Genomic DNA, 22,652 nt, shown 5'->3' on the forward strand with positions numbered 1-22,652 from the left:
ACATGGAAACACGCCTCGTCCCCACCTTCAAAGAAATTCAAAACCACGCCATCAGCAAGAAGGTCATGGCGATCGTGTTTTGGGACCACAAGGGTGTGCTTCTTGTAATCTCCTCACCAAGGGACATACTGTGAATTCTGTCTGCTATTGTGACATTGAGTTTGGTTGCAAAGGGCAATTAGTCAAAATCGAACTAGGTTGCTGCGTACAGATGTCGAATTGGTGCCCGATAACGCCTGGCCACCCTCAGCCAACTGCACATGTGAGTTGTTACAGTGTTACTATTGGGAGGCATCGGACCATCCTCTCTACAGCCCTGACCTGGCACCTAATGATTTTCATCTCTTTAGACCATTGAAGAAGCACCTGGGTGGAAGGCGTTTTACAACTAACGGTGAAGGTCAGCAAGCCGTCATGTCCTGGCTTCAAGTGCTTGACACTGATTTCTATGCTGGGATAGATGCCTTGGTGTACTGTTGGAACAAATGCTTACACAATTATAGAGACTATGTGGAAAAATAATCTGTACCAAGACAATACTATTGATTACACGTATATATACAAGTTGAATACATTTCTGCAATGAGAGGTCTTGTTGCCTTATTTATTGAACCACCCTCGTAGATCGTGTGGGTAGTGCTGCATGGGAGTTGAGCTAGTGAAGTCATAGTAGCTCACACAATTGCTGCATTCTTAACTTTTTTTTTACATATAACGGAACCGTGTTCGGACCCTGATCTACATTCCCAGCAGTAACAGATGAGAGAGATGATGTGACCAGCCAGGATGTAAAGGCCTTGGCAAATCACTCTCACCTCCCAAAGTCTAGCTTCACCATTGTTTCAAGATTCTTCCCTACTTCACGGTCCTGGGAACTGCCTCTGAAAAATCAGTCTGCACTTAGCTTTGTAGATAAACAAAACAAATGTGCGCTGTGAACCGTCAATTCAAGCAACTACTAATACTTTTTTTAATTGTTTTGTAAATATACTGAGGTCAATTCAATTAGGAGTGAGTTGGGTCACGCATGTTGTATTCACTGCAAGATCGTTCCGCGAATTGCAGTTCAATTCCAAACTCACAATCCATTTTCCGAGCAAATTTGCATTTGCTGAACCAGGTGAAAAGGTAGGGAAAATCTTTATTTTAAGGTGAAAATGCCGGGACACAGTGCAGAACCTCTGGTGCACCCTTTCCAATTAATAATATTGCAATTGGAAGAATTTTAAATTTGTATAATTTGAGAAGTCCATCCCATCTCTTCATCGTGTGTGCAGTGTAATCCTGAGCCCAGGTACCAACGGCTCCCACTCTAAGGTAGGCGGACAGACTTCGAAGAGGAGGAGTAGCCGCCAGTATAAGTATGAAAACTGGGGGTGTAGCAAGAAACATTGCTGCGATGTATTCAAGTTTTATAATACGTGTTCACTTTTGCAAACTTGCATCTAATTGAATTGACCTGTATATATGACAGTCATTTAATGCCTACTACAGGCAGGTGTTGGGTTAATCGTTGACTTTAATGTTAAAGCTGGTAGAAGAAATGTAGGTGAGCAGGGCAAAAAAAAAAAAGTGGGAGAGAGCAAGTGCCGAATGTCCAGCAGCAGCTACTGTTAGTGAGCTGTAACCAAGATAAAGGAGATCTTCATTTTTGCACATGAGGCAGCAAATGTATATGGAACATCTATTTCAAATAATTGGAGAAGTATTCAGGTCTAGGCGACGTGCTGCTGTGATATCCGGCTGCTCACTTCCCTGAGTAATATGGTGGCCCAACATCTCTAATTTTTAGGGATGTGCGCCGGACCATTTTTGCCAGATTTGGATTTGGTTCTAATTCGTCGTTTGGATTTGGATTCGCCAAACTGCGGTGACTGGCTTTGGATTTGGATTTTTTTGCCAAAATTGGCAAAAAAAATCTAAAATGATATAAATTGGGCTTTTTTTTTCTTCTTAGAGTGTTATTTACCTCAATAACATTAATTTCCAGTCATTTACAGTCAATTTAGACCACCTCACAGCTTAAATTATTGTTTTCACCATTCTTTGCTAAGGGTTGCAGTGAGCTGACTGGTTACCAAGCGTCAGAGCAGCGGCGCAGTGGCACAGACACCACGGTTTAAAGCACATCTATGAAACTATGCCACACAGCAGTGGCAGAAATGAAAGGTAGTGCTAGATGGTATTGTCCATGGGCCCTCCCACCCACCCTTATGTTGGATCTTAAAAAGGACATGCACACTTTAACAAATGAAGCATTTCAGCGACAGGTACTGCCACTTTGTGGCTGAAGTGCTTGGTTTGCTTGGGCCCCCACAAAAAAATCTTCCAATCTACTAAAGGCAACAGGTCTACAGTGACATGATGTCACCATCATTGCCATCCTCACCCTCATCAGTGTGTACATCATCCGATTCCTCACACAATATCAGTTCATCCCCGCTGGAATCCACCATTACAGAAGTATCTGTACTGTGACGTGATTGGCGGGAAAGGTTTTCCTCGTGAAATTTCCAGTTCATTTTAATGAACATAATTTTTTCTACATTTTGTGGAAGTAGCCTCCTTCATCGTTCGCTCACAAGGTTCCGGCTGTACTGAAAACTCTCTCCGAGTATACACTGGAGGGTGGGCAGCTTAAGTAATGCAATCCAGTTTATACAAGGGTCTCCAAATTGCCTTTTTTTTCTTCCAATATTCGAAGGGACTCTGTGACATGTCTACGTGTACGGTGTCATGAAAATAATCCTCCACCATTCTTTGGATGGTAATCGTATTAGACGGAGTTACGGTAGAGGTGTCACTGGTGTTGGGCAAATCTTTTAGACCCGACCAGATGTCAAAATGTTGATTTGACTTCACTGCATCACCACTGGGTCTTTTGGAAAAGGTGAATTTTTTTTGTGGCTGCTGCTGGAGAAACCGAAGGAGGAGACGTCATCGTAGTGCCATGTGTCACTTCAACTGCCAACTTGCTCACCAGGAGCGCTTTGGTTCTTTTAAGATCTGGGTCAGTTGTAAAGAAAGACACAGCATACGACTTGAACCTAGGATCAAGCATGGTTGCTAAAATATAATGATCAGATTTCAAGATCTTGGCCACCCGTGGATCCGGGCGAAGCGAACAAAGGACTTGATCTATCAGTCCAGCATACTTTGCGGAATCACTTTGTTTAATCTCATCCTTCAATTTCTCCAGCTGCTTTTCCAAAAGCGAAATCAGGGGAATCACCTTACTCAAGCTAGCAGTGTCAGCACTCACTTCACAAGTGGCAACTTCAAATGGTTTGAGCACCTTGCACAAGACAGAAAGTACTCTCCACTGTGCTGGGCTAAGGTACATTCCCCCTCCTCTCCCAATTATTATTATTATCATCATCATTTATTTATATGGCGCCACAAGTGTTCCGCAGCGCCTTACAAAGTACAAAAACAAATTGTATACAAGTGACTTACAGAACAATACAATACAGGATAATATATATTGCTACATTAGCGACCATATCACCCAGATAAGCAACCAAGTGTTAGGTGCCCTAGTGGTGAGTATGAAGTAAATGACACTATAGTAAGGAGAAGCACAAGAGGGTAGCTGGCCCTGCTCGTGAGCGCTTACAATCTAAAAATGTCATGGCTTGTCGTATAGCTATGGATGGCTTTTTGCTGCTCCTCCATCCGCTGAAGCATATACAGGGTTGAGTTCCACCTTGTTACCACTTCTTGCTTCAGTTGATGGCAGGGCAAATTAAGCTGCTCTTGCAGGTGCTGCAATCTTCTGCACGCTGTTGCTGAATGACGAAAATGTCCCGAAATTTTTCGGGCCACAGACAGCATCTCCTGCACACCCTGTGTGAGCAAAACAGGGGATGTGTTGGAATTCACCCAGCTGTAATGCTTTCACTATATTTGTAGCATTGTCAGAAATCACAAATCCTGAGGAGAGTCCAAGTGGGGTAAGCCATGTTTCTATGACATCATCTGATGCACAGAGTTGCCTGCCTCTGAATGAGCTAGTGTTGTTTGTTAGATACTGCTGCTGAAGGCGATTCACCCACCCAGTGGGCCATCAGTCATGTAATCTTTAGTTTGTCCACTACCGCTTGTCCACATATCTGTGGTTAAGTGGACAGTGGGTAGAATAGCATTTTGCAGGCCAATAATTAGGTTCTGTTTAACGTCCTGGTACAGCCGAGGAATGGCTTTTTGGGTAAAATAAAACAGAGATGGGATTTGGTACCAGGGACACATGACCTCAGTTAACTGTGTAAATCCCACTGCATTAATTGTGGATATTGGACGCAGATCTAATATTAGCATAGCTGTCATGGCGTCAGTGATCTGCTGTGCGACAGGATGAGAGCTGTCAGACTTGCTTCCCCTTGCAAGAGATTCTTTAACAGTCAATCGTTTTTTTGGTATACTACTAGTAGTCTTCTTGGTCCACTTTTGGGATGAAGATCCAACAGCAGCAGCAGGCCTAGTGCTCAAAGATTCAGTTTCTTCTGAGGTGTCCTGGAAAGTGGAGGAGCCACCGTGACTTAGCATTAACAAATTGGATGCTGTACTACCACTGATCATTCCTGAGGATATTAAGGAGGAAGGTGTTGTCGGCGGAGATTGCAGGTGCTGGGATTTAGTAGAGAGAAGGCATCTAGCTAATGCTGGACTGCTTGTTGTTGTTTTTTTAGCTGTAGTTTCTGTTATCAAACACCTGTCATGAGCTCGCTGCAGATGACGTAATAGCGTGGAGGTTCCTAGATGCTTAATGTCCCTATCTCTACTAACTGTGGTCCCACAGAGGCTACAAATGGCTTGACAAACGTTGTCAGGGTTTGGGTAAAAGTAATTCCACACAAAAGATGTGGATTTGTTGGTTCTATGCCCAGGCATGGCAATGGCCTTCTTATCTTGGCCAAGAGCTGCTTCCACTGGTGCCTGACTTATACAAATAATATCCTCATCCTCAACATCCTCATTAGTGCCAGCGTCAGCTGAACATATATTCCTCTCATCCTCTTGCAATTCCACGGTGGCATCCTCAATTTCTATGTCCTCGGCAATACTGCTCATCCCCACAACTACAGATGGAAAAGAAACTGTGGAGTGCGGCTTCTCTGAAAGGTCAGGCTTACACATAGCAATGCCACTCGTGGACCCACTTAGACTCTCCTCAGGGATTTCTGACATTTGTGTTTCAAAAAACAGTTTGATCTACTGCCTTATTGGTTTAAAATTTTTTCACACTTCTATAGTCTGATTGAAAAGGTCTTTTATCATCATGAGAGGCACAAGATGCCTCACTGACAGTTGCAGAACCACCACTCAGAAATAAAGGGCAAAGCCTGAGTCTTTCCTTGCCGCTACGTGTGGTGAATGGTATGTTGCCAATTTTCTGTTTTTCTGCAATAGTAGTAGTCTTTAGAGGTTGTTTTTTTTGTCCTTACCCCTGTGAAATCTAATTTTTTTGATTTCAGGTTCCCTAAGTTTTTAAACCCTCTACGTCCTTGAGCATCAGCTTTAGATGAAAGTGATGGACTTCCAGCCGCTGCAATGCTAGCATTTGCTTGTTGTTTCTGCTTTCCTCTCTGTTCATTCTCGTGATCCATATTAATTTATCACTATGAGCTGGAGTCACGGAGCTTGTATACACACAATGGGCTGTGCCCTGTCACGGAGCTTGTATAATAGGCACAATGGGCTATGCCCTTTCACGGAGCTTGTATGCACTCACTGGGCTTATGCCCTTTCACGGAGCTTGTATAATAGACACAGTGGGCTTATGCCCTTTCATGGAACTTGTATAATAGACACAGTGGGCTTATGCCCTTTCACGGAACTTGTATAATAGACACAGTGGGCTATGCCCTTTCACGGAACTTGTATGCGCTCACTGGGCTTATGCCCTGTCACGGAGCTTGTATAATACACTCAGTGGGCTTATGCCCTGTCACGGAGCTTGTATAATACACTCAGTGGGCTTATGCCCTGTCACGGAGCTTGTATAATACACTCAGTGGGCTTTGCCCTTTCACGGAGCTTGTATAATAGACACAGTGGGCTATGCCCTTTCACGGAACTTGTATGCGCTCACTGGGCTTATGCCCTGTCACGGAGCTTGTATAATACACTCAGTGGGCTTATGCCCTGTCACGGAGCTTGTATAATACACTCAGTGGGCTTATGCCCTGTCACGGAGCTTGTATAATACACTCAGTGGGCTTATGCCCTGTCACGGAGCTTGTATAATAGGCACAATGGGCTATGCCCTGTCACGGAGCTTGTATGCACACTGGGCTTATGCCCTTTCACGGAGCTTGTATAATAGACACAGTGGGCTTATGCCCTTTCACGGAGCTTGTATAATAGACACCAGTGGGCTAAGCCCAGTCACGGAGCCTGTATAATATAAATAATACACTCAGTGGGCTCAGTCCAGTCACGGAGCTTGTATAATACACAGTGCACACAGTTGGCTAAGTCCAGTCACGGAGCTTGTATAATATACACACAGTGGGCTAAGCCCAGTCACGGAGCACACAGTGGCAAAAAGTAGAACTACTCTCTCTAACTAATCTAACTCTAGTCTCGCTGTTCCCCTCTCTATCACTACCTAACTAAGCGTGACTGTCGTCTGGATGCAGTCATGCGAAATGGCGCCGACAGCCGGGCGCCGCGCCTTTTATAGAGGCCGAACGTCACCCGGCTCTCGCGAGAATCCGACGCTGGACGGGTGACGTTCGGCCTCGAGGTGGAATCCGAGTCAGGCGGGAACACCTGAACTTGCGTTCGGGTGGACTCGGATTCCACCTGTTCGGAGCGGTTCGGATTCCTCAGAATCCGAACCGCTCATCACTACTAATTGTCTTACACAAATTTATGGTTTTAGGGCTGGATTCAATTAGAGGCGAAAAATTGGTGATAAGTTTCCATGGATTCGGACTTTCCGCCTGTTTTCAGAGTATCTCCATATTCAATTCCAGGAGGATTTCACCTAAGCGGAAAGTCAATGCAATGTAATAGGCGGAAAAGTATCTCCAAAGAGTAGCAGGTCAAACTTGGGGAAATGACTCAGAACCCATGGGACAGCCCCCCAAAGGACAAATCAACAAGAAACAAAAAAAAAATTACCTCAGAACACCCCAAAAAAGTACTTTCGTTTTGGGGGCAAAAAAGTTAAAAGTGGTGAGACAACTATAAAAATTTGCGAAATAGACTTCTTGGGGTGCTGTAAAGAGGGGCCAAGTTTTTTAAGGATTGCAGGTGCATGTTTGAGGGTGTTTTTTCAAGTTTTTTTTAAAGTTCACTTTACAGACCTAAAAATATGCTAGCACCCATTTTCAAGTACCCCGAATTTGACTGGACTACTTATTTTCACCCCCCAAAATACTGTTTAATGCCATCACTTTTGCAAAGACTCTAATAAGAAACAATTTAAACAACTTAAGTACCCCAAACACTTTTATTAGGGCTATTCGTACACCTCTACATTGGTTCCCTATGTTAGTACATCTTTTTTTTTGGTTCAGACTGATTTCCCCACTTCTGACAGTGCTTTCCGTTTTCACCTGTTTAGGAATTGAATATGGAGAAAAGCGGGGAGGCGCGTGTAAAGTTTCTGCCTCTGAAACAGGTGAAGGAGGAGGAAAGTAGGACAGGCGAAACTTTTCCAACTTTTCGCCTCTAATTGATTATGGGCTTTGACGGAAAATTAACTGTGTTGGTGGCCACGAGGTTCCGACCTGAATTCTTCCCATCACCTTATTTTACTTAGAACTTAAACTGCACTAAAACAAATATTTATCTTTGTGTAATGTCTAAAGACGCCCTCTATGTATCCACTTCAGCCAGTAGAATAAATAAGCACACCTAATTATTCAAAGTTCCTATGGGTTTTTCTGCTGTATTTCTTTATTTTTATTTTTTGGTGGTCCCCATCTCTACAAAAATCTCCGTAGATTTTGAATTGCATTCGGCTTGCAAACAAATAGTTAAACCAGAACTTCACTTATTTGGATAGCAGTGCTCTGCCTCATTACCTCCCACACTGAGAAAAACCCTCATGAAAGCATTCACTTTAAAAATACTTTTATGAGTTAAAGATCTGTTTTGTGTTTAAAAACAAAAAAACAACATACATGTTTTGGGAGCTATGTTTGTGTGTTCACACACATCTCGAAGTGACCACAAAAATACCAGTCTCTTGCTTTCTTGTTTGCCTGTATAAATAGACGGAAGGCCCTGACTCCTGGAGCGGCCTCAGAATGTGTGTATGTAGCCTCAAGTACCCCGTTCTCCTGGCTAAAAAGACTTGCATGCCAAACAATTATATTGTTTCCTTTTATGCTATTTTTGTCATTGGACTTTCTGTGCCACAGACATGTGAAGATTCGGCACTAATGTGTTTTTCCTGCAGACGTACAGAGCCGTTTCCGTGTCTCCTAACAAAGTTTACTAGATTCTCTTTTGGCATGGACACGAGAGTTCAAGGCTTCTCAATCATTTATGCGAGTTGAATTAATATATTTCCACTATAACCTTTTTCTGTAGTAAGTAAAAGTTGCATTTTAAATAGTTCCAGTATTTAATGCAGAGAAGATCATGTAATCTATTTGCAGATGTCTCCCTGCCCCCGCTTTCCATGTGTATTGATAATGAAGCCGGGACTTTTTTTTATTGTAACCCTCATAGTGTCAATATATAAGTTAGGTGACCCTTACAAGTCGGCTGCTGAGTGTTGGCCTCCAGTCTGTGCAGAAGAGCGACAAGTGATATCTCTGGTCACTTCATACAATTCAAGTGCCACTTGTCCATGTAGGGGGTGGCTCAGATGTTACAGGGGAATCTGGGTTCTCCTCCCAGTTAATATTATAATTGACAACTTGTGGACGAAAGTTTGGGAGGGGGGGGTCATACAAATTCTATAGGCACTGATGTAACTGTAGAATTTGTAAATAAACCTATTAATATATTCCTTCCTATAAACCTCTAAGATTCACCTGCCTAGAACCTCTAAGACAAAACCCTGCCTAAAACCTCTAAACAGAACGCTAATTGCGTACGCAGTTTAACCGCAAATAAAGACAGGAGTGGAATCTGTGTTTCCAACGCACAAGTATTATTCAGGTAAAAGTACAGTCAGTTACACGCAATCTATACATACACAAGTTAGGCGTAAAAGGAAATAATACAGCCCCAAGTACGGTTATACATACGCTGCGCCTCTGGACCCAGAGATAGACTTCTGACTAGATATCCTCAGTTCACCCAAAATTCAGCATGAACTGGCAAACCAGTGTTCGGACACGTATTTATTCCCCCCCAGACTGAAACAGGACAAAGGGGGAACTTCCTGCTGATCTCATTGGTTCCCAGAGAAGAAGCATATGTAACGACACATTTAACAGGTTGTTTCAAATAGACTTTCCCTGCCTCTAACAGCCGGAGTCTTTCTGGTGACGCCTCCTGTAACATTCCATCAACTAAACATTTTGTTGCTTGTAAGTTCTGCGATCCGTAACTTGAGTTTGCATGATGCGATCTCTCCACCGATAACACCGGGATTCTGTAAAAAGCGTACGCATCAGAACAAAACCAAACACACCTTGCTTATCATGTATAATACCTTAGATATCAAAAAACTATATTTCTTAGCATTTAAACTAACTTAACCAACTTGAATCATACAATTTGATGCTAATGGAACCTTGTGTGCGAATATGTAGTGTGTGAGTATTCGGGGTTTGATATAAGGACGCTAGTTATTAATGGGTGAGATTTAAGTGCATAATTTCTCATACACGAAGTGAACATCCAGCAGTGTGGATGGCTGAAGGTTGTAGTTCTACATGCCCTCTGTCAGCAGGCCCCCACCTGTTGTGTGTTCAAAGGAAAACAAAACCTCTTTTGTTCTCACAGACTCTTGTGTGAAATGCAAATGTATTACCACCTCAAGCTGTGGAATTTGGGGCCATCCTGTCTAGGATTCAGACAAATCCAATTGTGTAGATATTATATTACAATTGCCACAACTATACTTTATCTGCATCCAGGGATTCCAAGTTTGTATGTAAAAATACCCATTGTCTTTTCTTATTTACTTTTACTCAGAAAGCTTGTTTTTCCAGTTGCCCTTGGTAGGTTAACAAAAACATTTGCCATCTGTTCTTAGCTCCCGAGTTATAACTTGAATTGACGCTGACCACAAAAATGGTGTCTTGCGATCTCATTTCCAAAATGGAGTCTTGCGGCCATTCGCAAGATGGCGTCGCTGCAATTAAATTTTAAACTGAACTTGTCTCAGCCAATTATTCAGCTTCGACATAACGCACCAGAATTGCGAAAATCTGGAAGATCTGACTGGCAGTGCGATTTGGTGGGGAAATGGCCATGTATGTGACTAATAAGGGGGAGATGTACGAAGCATTGGAGAGAGATAAAGTACCAACCGATCAGCTCCTATGTAATTTTTCAAACAAAGGACCTAATTTATCAACAAGTTTTATCATTCACAAAGACTGATAAAACGCACCGCATATGATAATGGAGCTCCAGCCAATCCGCTCCCAACTGTCATTTGTTTGAAAAATTACAGTTGGAAGCTGATTGGCTGCAGCACCATTTATCATACACAATGAGTTTTAACACTCGTTGTAAATGATAAAACTTGTTTATAAATGAGGACCACAGCCTGTTAAGTCACAGGAGCTGATTGTTTGGCACTTTTATCTCCATCCACTTTATCTCTATCTAATGCTCAGTACTTCTCCCCCTACAGCTGTGCACTATAGTTTGGGCACAGCACTCTGTCTATAGGCATTCAAGACACCGGCTTTGGCTACTGATTCATGAAGGTAAAATATATTTCCATATGAGGATCACCTCTGTTATTTAGCATAATTATTTTTGTCCAGACTCCACCAACTTTCTTAAGATGCCTCCCCCTTTTTTTTATATAATTAGTAATTATTCATTGGCATGGCATATGAAAATGAGATCATTCACCCTGGTGAAGTCCTACTGATCACTTATTGTCAGGTACGAAAGACATTGGGTTGATATCCTGATCCAGTGTATTAACAATTGATAGGCAGAGGGTGTCCCCTATAATCTAGTAATAAATTGTATTGATTATACTTGGTACGCTATGATTTCCTGGTTTCCTTTTCTCTTGAGATCATCCATTGGATATCTGGGAATATTTAATAATAAATAATCAGCGCATTAATTTTTATTTTCGTTACAGGGCCATCCATATTATCACATATTTAATTTGGTTCACATTGGTGTTTTTTTTTTTTTTTTGAACATTTTCTGCGCTAGGAGGCACCTATTTGCTCCCGTTATCTCACAGAATTCATATCCACGCCAACAATGAGGAGACACAATCAGGACAGCCCCTCTGAGCAGGAGGATCGGTGCACTTCACCCCATTAGAGTCTAATGTAAGCGATAATATTCCTATTGGGCTGTGTATCTTTTGAACCTAGTATAGGTGAGTGCAAGAGTGCACTCACTATGATGACTAGTTACATACCAGATACACATGCAGATGTGTGTGCATTTTTCCTGAGCACGCAGTGTAGGAGCAACATACGCCCGATTTAATTCCAACTCGGCAGCGACCACATTATGTTTAGTACGTTCCAGGTGACTGACAAATATTTTTCTTCAATTATTATTTTGCAGTGTAGTTTTTTTTTTACATTTTCTTTTCATTTTTATAAACAGAATCTAATTTTTGAATATGTACAGGTTTTATTTTCAATAGCCAAAATATTGACTTTGTGAGAAGAAAAGTACATTTTTCTCCAAAGAGGAGCAGTGCAGGTGGTTGTGGCTCATTGCTAGAACTAATGCCTATGCTTTATTCACCGTACAAAGCTATGGAATACCTGATTGAGCTAATACAATGCATGCATTCATCCTTATGAACAGGCTTTCAGTCATATACCTGGCTGTATTTTTTTTTTTATAGGCACCCCTTTAATTGGCCGGGAGTAGGGTGGAATTACGGGAAAAAGACTTTTATTTCCAGGGAAGCTGAGGAAAAAAATCCTACATAAATGCAAGGTCTGTTATGTCTGAAGCCTGCACCAGGTGACTGAGCAAAATGGGAGCTATAGCCGTTATATAAGGTGTCTGTCAGGTGACCTGACCCTGCTGACTGGAGAAGTAAGATGAAAGATGGGGAGAGAGGTCTGGTAGAGAATTTCTCATGAAATAAGCCAGATGGAGAGGGGAAAATGCTCGTCGGCTAACAGGAGCATAGAGGAGCTACAGGGCTCATAAATGCTATTAATTGTAAGGCACCAAAGACTGTGCTTGGTTATAATTAAACAAAAATAATACATATATAAAAGTTTCCATGTGGATTGGTCGCATTTGTGCAAACAATGGGAGCTTGGTAATATCAAGTAGTTTTGTTTTAAAGAAAACAATATACTATGTGTACGATATTGTTCAATTTGCTCTTATACATCAATTTCCTCAAGTATCTGCACCAACTTTCTAACAGCTGGGACGTCCTCCCTTGCCCCGGTGCACCCCAATTACAGCTGCAGAGTGAGCAGGCCTCTCTTCCCTATAAGCGTTCCCATGACACTGCAGCAGAGTGGTGATCCTCGGCTGTGGGTGGTCACTGCTTCCACCCACTCCTGCAAGGGAAAGAAAAGTGAGACCGGACATATGACCTAGTATTGGAATTTTAAAGTCCAGTGACCTCCTATTTCCAGACAGTTTGATTTATTGCCCATACAAATAGCAGGATGTTTAAATTGTAGAGGAGATAGTTATTGATTTTCTTTGGAACCGTATACACCCTTCTCAGGTGTTCTTTGGAACCAAATACACCCTTCTCAGGTGTGCCAAGAGGTCATATGAGGGTTACTTGTGGTATATACATTTAATTGTATGGCAGTATTTCTCCGTGAAAGTTGTATTTATAAACTCATTATGCATTGCACTGTATATTTTTTATTTTTTGCTAACCACTGTATGTGGAGTGTTTCAAATCACTAGCTTATGACATGGGAACTGAGTGCATTGTCAGACCAGAGGAAGAGAGGACAGGGTTAAGCTGTGTACACACACTATGCAGTCATTGGCCTGTTGGCTATATTTGTCAGAGCCATTAATTGTGTAGTGCACAGGTTCTTAAACTTTGTCCTCAGGACCCCAAACAGTGCATGTTTTCCAGGTCTCCTCACAGAACCACATGTGAAAAAATTAGCTTCAGTGGAACGTTAAAAATGTCAGTGAGTAATGAATACACCTGTGTGGGGTCCTGAGGACCGACTTTGAGAACCTCTGGTGTAGTGTGTATGCAGTATCAGGGCCGACGGTCGATCTAAAACTCATTGGATCGGCTCCCGATATAGCGTGTGCTGGACACGCTATTTTGGTCCCAAAAGAAAGGCATTGTTAGGAATTTGTAGCGTGTACAGAGATCGGCCCGATCCTGCATTTAAAAAAACGTCCCCTCAATGTTTTGAGTCAAGGTGATTGTTTGAAAAGAAGCAATTATTGTGTAGTGTGGATGCTCCACGTCTGGCGCTATCGGGATCTTTTTGGTCTTTTGAATTTCGCTAGTCTATGGCAGATCTCTCAGGTGTGTAACCTATGATGGGTTTCTCACACACTGAGAGGAAGACGTAAGGGGGGTATCCACTTAGCGATTTAACCAAGCGATTGCACGATAACTACGTCGTTATCGTGTAATCGCTTGCAAATCGCAAATGCATTGGGCATGTTTTGGTCAGAAGCGACCAGCGATGCGCGTGCCTTCTGGTCGCTTCCGACATCAACCGTACATGCAGGTCAACCTAACAATCTCGTCAGGTTCAGCATGTGCGGGGATGAGGGATGTGCCTGGACTGAACGAGTGAACGTTCAGTCTAGGCACATCTCTAGATATACAAATGAGAGCATGACAGAAATGTCGTAATCGTGCTCTCGTTTGTATATCTATAAGTGGATACTTGCCTTAAAAAATACACTACTTTTAAGGGGGAATTCAATTTTTTTTTTTTTTTTGGTGGTGATATTTAATGGGCACCTGACTAAACAATTCAATTGTTTTTTTTTGTGTGCCCATTAATTATTGCGCTTGTTGCGCCCAAAAGCACCAGATTTAGCCACGTAAAGTGGATAAACCCATCTAAAGTCCTGGTTAGGACAACCAAAACACTGACTTTTCGCACATTTCTGGAGGTGGCGAGCAGCAATGTCGGCGCTGGTGGCTCTCTGGCCTGAACGGAGCAATGATTTAGTTAAGGCATCCAAGAAAAACAGTTGCATTCCCCTCTGAAAGCTGCAAGATGAAAATTGAGCAATGTATTTTACCGTCATGGTTCATATTTCAGTTTTTTGGGCTCAGCGGTTCTAGAAGGTCTTGTGTATTTGTGTGTGGTTTCAGGTTCATACATTCTGAGTAGCTGACATGCTATAGGTAATGGTTACATCTTCCTACTTCCCCAAAACATGAGTTTCTTTCACGTTTCCCTGTCTACATTGTAGACTTGTGTTTGTGGTTTCTTCTCCGTTAAAAACACCTGCAAACTTTTGTGTTCTTCACTGATATTAAGCATAACACTTAAATAAGCAGCGTGGTGTCAGCTACCAAGTGTTAGGTGCTGATGTGGGAAGTAAGCAGTAAATGAAAGGAAAAGGAGAAGCACGTAAGGGAAGAGGGCCCTGCTCGTGAGAGCTTACATTCTAAAGGGGAGGGAAATTAATTTGAGGCTATGAAATTCCGCTTAGAATATAATTTATGGATTGTGCTGCCCTTTTTCTGTTCGTTTATCTCTTAGTTTATATATACTTTCATTTCTGAAACTCTAGTAACGGCAGAGCCCCTTCTAAAAGATTCTCTTGAAGTGACATGCACTTTTCTTACCTCGTGATATGACAATGTATTGTGCTGCAGACAGGCCTCGGTTGTGAAATGCGCAGTGTATTATATAAGGGGGGTGGGTGTGTGTGTGTGTGTGTGTGTGTGTGTTCCATATATGACTGTGTTGTTCCATTTATTGGTGTACGACCTGGACACAGTCTGGGGTAGATTATTTTGGTCTGTGCCTTGTTTGCTGCTGTCTGGTAGTCTATAGTCCTTGAGAGAGCTTCGCTGTTTATGGCCTACTTGTCTCCTTTACTGAATGCTCATAAAAGCAGGGATTCATTTACCAAGTGTCGGGATACACAGACAGAAGTGTGTACAAGCCTCCGTATTCAATGCACATATACTTTTCCCTGTCACTTATGTTGAAAAATGTTGCATTCTTTCTGCTTTTGTCCTTTTTATTAATATTGTTATTACTACTTGCTAATTATTACATGTCAAAGCGACCCACTTCTCCAGGGGCACATTAGTCTTCTACTTTTCCCACTGATTTCCCCACTGGATTAATAGGCTAAATAATTATCCTGGCCTAATTTTAACCAATACAATGTTTAGAGTTTACTATTTTATTTTTAAATGCAAATATATATTATTTCACTTGTTTAATTTGGCAAAGAAAAGGAATAGAAAATAGATATAATCACTTTCCACTCTTGCAAGTATTATGCTTTTGTGCAAAAATAAAATATAAGGGGGTATTTATCAAAGCTTTAAGAGAGAAAACTGAGAGAAAATTCACCAACCAATCGGCTCCTAATTCCTTTTTCAAACACAGTCTGTAAAATATAAGTTAGAAGCTGATTGGTTGGTCATTTTTCTCTCACAATATTATCTCTCTCCCAGCTTTGATAAATACCCCCCTTAATCCTTCTCCTTCTTCATTCTTGCCTCACAAAAACCAATCTGATGTTTTGTGAGCAGTATTTTCTACTTATTCCTATAACAGGATTGAGTTGCTTAAATTCTGTTTTGCATTATTGATGCAATTGCCAGAGCAGAATAATTATTGATATCCCTGTAGTAATTATGAGTTAGGAATGACAAAAATGTTACATTGTTCAAAAATAAATATTATTCTAATTCAGAAGCCTCAAAATTTTGTGCATGTCCCCCACCCCCCTCTTTATAGGCGTTTTTTTTTCCCCAAAAATATCAGTGGGGTTGCGGCTTAGTACATAGAGAATATGAGGGTATTGTTAATGTTTGAATAAAATATTTAGTCTTATTGAGGGAAAGAATTTTAAATTCTAAGACTATAGTGGGAAATTGTGAAAAATATCTACAATTCTATAGGGCTTTTTCAATATCGTGTTGCAAAGAGCCATGATGCACTGTCGGCAATAGCAGCCAATCAGATATTGACTTCCAGCAGACTAGTAATGTCAATAAAAGTGAAAGTAGATATGTCATTGGTTGTGGTTATGACACATGTGCTCTTTGCAATGTTCTGTATTTTTCAATTATTTCTGAGAGAAAATTAGGAACAAAGTGTGCAGTAACCCCACCAGTCTAAGCATGTCTATAATGGGTGTGGGCTGCCAGGGTAATACTTTTATATATAAAATATTTTAAATGATGTATGAAAACACCATTAAATATTATGTCTTTTTCATTCCTCCTCATCCAGTCATATTTTGTTTCCGACTATGATCCAACCATTGAGGATTCCTATACAAAGATATGTGGGATCGATGGGAAGCAGACGCGATTGGACAGTGAGTACCTGTGATTTGTTTTCTTGTTCTTTTAAGTAAAAGTAAAGCAGTTTGTTCATAGGTTCCAAACTTTTGGTTTGTTCTGCGCATATTTGTGTTGAGGGGAGTGGGTGCAGGTACTAATTACCCGGGCTTGATGGAGGGTCCCAGCGGGGGCCCTGGTCCGCTGCCCGCTCCCCCTCCCTTACCTGTCAGAGGTAGCAGCCTGTGTCCCCCCCAGCCTAGCAGGGGTGTGGTGGTACCAGGGAGACTGCTGCTGCTGATTAGTCTCCACTGGCTGTTTGGTGAAGGGGAGAGATCACACTGATAGCTCCCTCCCCCCTGGATTTGCCCCTGGCTGAGGGCAAATATAACCTTTTCCACTTGAATAAATTTGTTTACAACACATGCTTTACCCTGGGCAATATTAGCAAGGCCAGATCTTAGAAAGCAAATATACGTTGCACAAATCCCCCCCCCCCCCAAAAAAAAAACAAACAAACATGAACTTGTCTCCCGCTGATCAGATACGACTGTAACACGTGCATTTCCTCACACAGACACCCAGGGTCATCCTAACCGCATAGTAGGCCCTAGGCAAAGCAAAGACCTTAGGGCCTCGTTGAGAGATGTACACTGATGCAAACGCAGCTGCTGTGTGAAAATGCGCTAATGTCGCAGACACCAGGATATATATTGAGACGCCCATCGGGGCCATCGCAAATCCAAGCAACTGTGTGCATATACGCAGCAGCTATCGCAGATCATTCGATAGTCGGCCACTTGAGTACCCCTGTGGTCGTGCAGAATGGCCGCCTGATCTGAGCTGTTGCAACCATTTGTATCTCCATGCGGGATTGCAGTTGTAAGGTGAGACACACCCCAAAAAAGGGTCGCGACGCGCCTGCATTTTTGCTTGCACTGCCCGGAATCACCTACCAAATACGGTCCCTGAATGTCAATCACTTTGCAAAGAAATCCTCACTGCGAGAAGCTAAGGTACTTTGGCGTGTGCGCAGTGTGACCATGATGCGTCTGCAGTCAGCCAATAATCGCTCAACTGCGTAAATATTGGCATTGCGTACATATCTGAATCAGGCCCTTAGGCCCCTACCCACCCATTCACGGAATAAAAATGTAAATGGTCAATAAATTTAAACCTTTAGATTTATTGGTACTTTTAATAAAATCAATGTTAAACATAAAAAAAACCATGATGTAAAGTGAGGAATACAGACTCCACCTCCATCTTCTCTTCTCCAGCTCGCAGTGCAGTTCCTGCTTTGCACTGCAGCTTTGATTATAGTATGGGGGGCCCAGGGCGTGCCCGCCCCCCCTTTATGCGTCTCTCTGTGGTTGCAGGCTGGGAGGCAGGTAGCGAATGCTGGCTGGCCACTCCGATTGTACGTAATTCAGGGAGCATCTTTCTCTGCCTGCCTCTCAGCCAGCTGCCCTATGCACGGAGCGAGCACCTGCACACTCCATGTAGATGCGCCCCCCGCCAAACCAAGCCTGCCTCTGCTCGAGGACTCCTTCAATCGTGGGCCCATGATTGAAGGCCCCTTGAATCGTGGTGCCCTAGGCAGCTGCCCAGTGTACCCATATGTTAAGATGGCACTGCAGGCACCAGCTATTGCACTGGAGAACATGTACATAATGTCCTAACATAAATGGGAACTGCAGGCATTTTCCCTCGGCCCACTTTCACATTGTGTGACCAAATGTACTATGTTCAAATAAAGTAAATACAAAGTTCAGCCTTATATTTATTTCATGCCCTACTATGTAGACAAAATGGGATAAAGTCTGATACAGCTGCAAGCTACTGGCCACAGTGCTTCTATAGAGATGCTTCTCTCCACCGCAGTTGTTCATGTTATGCTCTATAATAGTGCCCTAGTTAATGTTATGCATTGTAGTGCAGTCAGTTCACATTATACCACATTGTAGTTCCCCAGTTAATATTATACCACACTGTAGTACCCGAAGTTTATATTCTGTCACACTGTATTGCCCCCAGTTCACTTTGTGGCATATTAGTGCCCCCAGATCATATTGTGCCACATTACAGTGCCCCCACTTCATATTGCTCCATATAACAATCCCCCCAGTTCATATTATGCCACATTACCGTGCCTTTTCAGGCTGGGCAACGGGTCAAGCCAATTGCTTAAACAAGAAATGTGGGGAACTTGGTAGACAACAATATAATCTGGTCCGGGGGCCCCTAAGCCTATGGTCCCCAGTGGTGCAGTGGTGCCCCCATGCACCCACTGTAGCTATGCCCAGGACTTTAGAGTGTAAGCCCACTGGGGCATGGACTTGTATTTTCCCTGATTGTAGAAAGAAATTGGGTTTCGATTCCTTCCTGAAGCATTTTTCTACATGTTTCTTTGGTATGCAGTCGGGAAGTCGGCGGACGTAAGCCCGACAGCCGGCTTCCAGACTGCTTTATCCTGGCAAGGGTTAACACCTGTCATTTTACCGACGCCGGGAGACCAGCGCCAGGCATCCCGATCGAAGTGGGGGGGGAGGAAGGGTTAAGTTTAGGGTTCCCGAGGGGGACTTAGGGTTAGGCACCCCCCTAGGAGGTTAGACTTAGGGTTAGGCTAGGGTAAGGGAGGGTTAGAGTTAGGCACTTCCGGGGGGGACTTAGGGTTAGGCACCCCCCGGGGGACTTGGGTTTAGGCGGCGGGGAAGAGGGGGGTTAGGTTTAGGCACTTAGAGGGGGATGAGGGTTAGGCACTGGGGGGAAGTTTAGGGTTAGGCACCCCTAAGGAGGGTTAGGGTTAGGGGGGTTAGGTTAGTTGATACTTACCTGCGGACGATCAGGATTTTCAGCCATGTCGGCCAGCTGCTGTCGGTATTTGAACTGGCGGTAATTCATACCGATTCTGTTTCTTTGAGTCTTTTATTTTTGTAGGACAACTCTAAATATTAGATGTAAAATTAAAAAATCTGAACAGGAATTTAGAGAGAGTTGGTTTGCAAAAAATATTAAAATATTTATATGAAAAAAAAAAATATATATATATATATATCATTTTTAATATGAAACCACTCGCACATCGAGCTGAGACTTCTCTAGTGGACCATACAAGGCAGGTGAATTTTGTGCATGTGCCCTTCAGTCAGGGCAGACAGCAGATGTCATGTTGTACAGAAGAGAATGCTGAGCTAAAACATGGAAATATTTTCTTTTGCTATCCTAGAAGTCACAGGCATGTTATTCCTTTTTTTATTTTACACCATAGCAGACTTTTGGTTGACAGGACATGCTGGAACTTATAGTTCCACAAGAGCCAGCGAGCGACAGGTTGCATACTTCTACTGTAAATAGACTCTTACACTACCCAGTTGCATTCTCTTAATGAAACAGAATTGAAGCATATCCCTGCCAGAGGGGAGGGGTGGTGAAAGTGTCTAATTTTACATTGCTGGAAGCAGGAGAGATTCCAGGGGATAAAGGTGAAGCCCCCGGGGGTGTGGGGTGCTGGAAGGACCTGGGGGAGTTCTTCTGGAATGTTTGGAATTTGACACAATGATCTTTGCAAATAAGTTTCAAGGAATCGAGATAACGAGAAATTCCCAACCTCAGGGGAGAGCATGGGATGAACACTTAGTAACTGCTTTCTTGTAAACCACAATTCTGTCTGCCTAATAAACGAGGATATAAAGAAGACTGTAGTTCAACCTATCCACCTAATATACTGATTGGTGATGTTTTACATTACACCTCTGGGATGTGCTTGGCCATTCTGTCCCCCCTCACTGCCTACATAAACTGACATTAGCAGTAAAGTCAATGTGTAAATCTCTCAATTTTCTACTTCAGGGTCCATAGGGTATCCACAGGATACCTTGGGGTATAGGTGTGACGTCAGTCGCAGGGCACCAAAGAGTTAAGCTTTCAGCCTCCCAGGATGCACTAGGTCCCCCTCCTATACCCCGCCCCCGGGCCAAGGCACCTCAGTTTAGTTTGGTGCCCGGCCGGAGTCGGGTGCACCTGTTGGAGTGGGGGCTAGAAGAGCCCCTGAAGCTTATTCTTCATGCAGCTGTGGCTGCACAACTGGATGAACAGCATGGACAGTCAGTCCTGACGTCCATGCTGTCTTCCCTACACCCCGCCGGTACCAGAACGCCGGTACTGATCCGGGGATGCTGGTGGGCGTCTGGGGTCACAGCTAGCGGTGACCCCAGATGCTCCGGACCATGGCCGGATTCAAGGGGGACAGAGGTAAGCAGCGGGGTCCCGCGGTGGGTCCCCGCTGATCACATGGTCCTAAGTCCCCAGGCAGGGGGCTCCCTGGGGACTGGCTACAGCGTGGAGCCAGACGACCAACCTGCGCTTCCACTACCCCCTGGGACAGCGGACCGCAGCAGAGCGGTAGCGCTGCGGCGTCCCAGGGGTTAAATGCATGCCAGGGGAGCGCGCCTTCCCTGTCTCACAGCCGGCGCCTCCCCCGCTGCACACAGCCCTCTCTGCATGCTGCCGACTGGTCCTGTGGCAGCGCTCCTCCCCCAGGCCAGCCTCCTCTCTGCTCCTCGGCGGCCATCTTCTCCAGAACGCATGGTGAACGCTGCTGGAAGCGCTGGACGGAAGCATCATGGTCTGGGTCCCCCCGCATACCTCTCCTCCGCTGTGGTCAGGTCTGTGTATGCAGCGCTGTGTCCTACCAGGCCCTGTGTCTGTGTAGTTGAGTGATCAGCGCTGTTAGTGCAGGAATTGTTATTTTTCTGCATTGTATGTGACTGTGCTAGCGCTGCTGCCTGTAATCTTTTCTTCTCTAAACTGTCAGCTTTATTACTGTCCCTGTTCTTTCTGCTAAAGCCCTTGCGGTGCGGTGCTGCAGGGTGGTCTCTCGCCTATTTAATACTTAATTGGTGAGAGAGGTCACATACGTGGTGCCATCATGTCTGAAAGTGATTTTCCCCTCCGGCTACAGTGTACCACGTGCAAAGTACCGTTAGCGGAGGGGGAGGGTAGCGCGGAGGGCCTTTGCCGGCAGTGTTTGTCCATGGCGCGGCCTATTACGGTTACAGCAACGGTACAGGAGCCGCCCTGGGCTTGTTTCGCTCAGGCGTTAACAGCTTTAGTGGGCCAGTTAGCTCCGCAGCCCGCGTTTACTCCGATGGGTTTGTCCCAGCAGTCTGTGGTGTCGTCACCCATGCAGGGGTTCCCACGACAATTGGTGGTACCCCACAGTCTCCCTATTTCCCCGCTCCCGGGTTCTCAGGAGCCAGCGTGGGTTAACTCCCTGACGAGTTCTGTACAGCACTTGTCGGATGTGTTGCAAGGGGAGTCTGTGATGCGGTCTCATAAAAGGCCGGTGGCGTCTCTGTCCGCTCCTTATGAGGATGACGAAGGGACGTCTGATGATGGGGAGATTCTAGATCCTTACGATCAGGAACCTCTCCATACTAAGGACGCTGATGCTAAGTCCAAAGTATATATTCCTGGACTTATTCGGGCGGTCCGCACAGCCTTGGTGATTGAGGACGAAGTTCCCCCAGCGGCTAAATCTAAGTATGCCTTTTTCAAAGATGTGAAGGGCGATGCCACAGTCTTTCCTCTTTCGGGTCAGTTGGTGGACCATTTAGAGGAGGCGTGGAAACAACCTGGCAAAAGATACCAGCCGCAGAGACGCCTGGCGGTGGCTTATCCGTTCGCGGATAATTATTTTGCGAAGTGGGAATCCCCTCCACAGGTGGATTCTCACGTGACCCGTCTTGTCCGTAGTGCCACATTGCCGATGCCATCCATGTCCTCCCTTAAGGATGCTACGGACCGCAAGGTAGAAATCTGCCTGAAGTCCGCTTATTCCCTTGCAGGGGGGGCAGCACGGCCGGCTATGGCCATTTGCTGGGTTGCCAGAGCGATGGAGCGCTGGGCGGATTCATTAGAGGCTTCTTTTGAATCCGACTGTCCGGCCGATCAGGCGGAGTTGATTGGCAATCTCCGTGATTCGGCCACCTACATCAACGAGGCGGCTCTAGACATTAGTACTCTGGTGTCTAGAATTTCTTCAGCAGCGGTAGCTGCTCGTCGCACCTTGTGGCTG

The 22,652-nt window shown here is 44.1% G+C and overlaps 1 protein-coding gene across 2 annotated transcripts in view; it reads left to right on the forward strand.

Moving 5' to 3' along the window:
- The window catches only part of RRAS (RAS related), a 78,193-nt gene that overhangs the window by 39,660 nt on the left and 15,881 nt on the right, over positions 1 to 22,652 (forward strand). Inside the window, exons 1-2 of one of the 2 annotated variants that reach the window (XM_088462589.1) lie at positions 15,127 to 15,205; positions 16,524 to 16,611. In XM_088462589.1, coding sequence (XP_088318715.1) covers positions 15,128 to 15,205; positions 16,524 to 16,611 — 166 coding nt within the window. In that variant the 5' untranslated portion in view covers position 15,127. Of the gene's footprint in view, positions 1 to 15,126; positions 15,206 to 16,523; positions 16,612 to 22,652 lie in introns of those variants that run through there. The other variant, XM_088462588.1, reaches the window with a different exon arrangement.

This window comes from Taudactylus pleione, unplaced genomic scaffold (assembly GCF_031769625.1).
Source record: "Taudactylus pleione unplaced genomic scaffold, aTauple2 ptg000051l, whole genome shotgun sequence".
Taxonomy (NCBI): domain Eukaryota; kingdom Metazoa; phylum Chordata; class Amphibia; order Anura; family Myobatrachidae; genus Taudactylus; species Taudactylus pleione.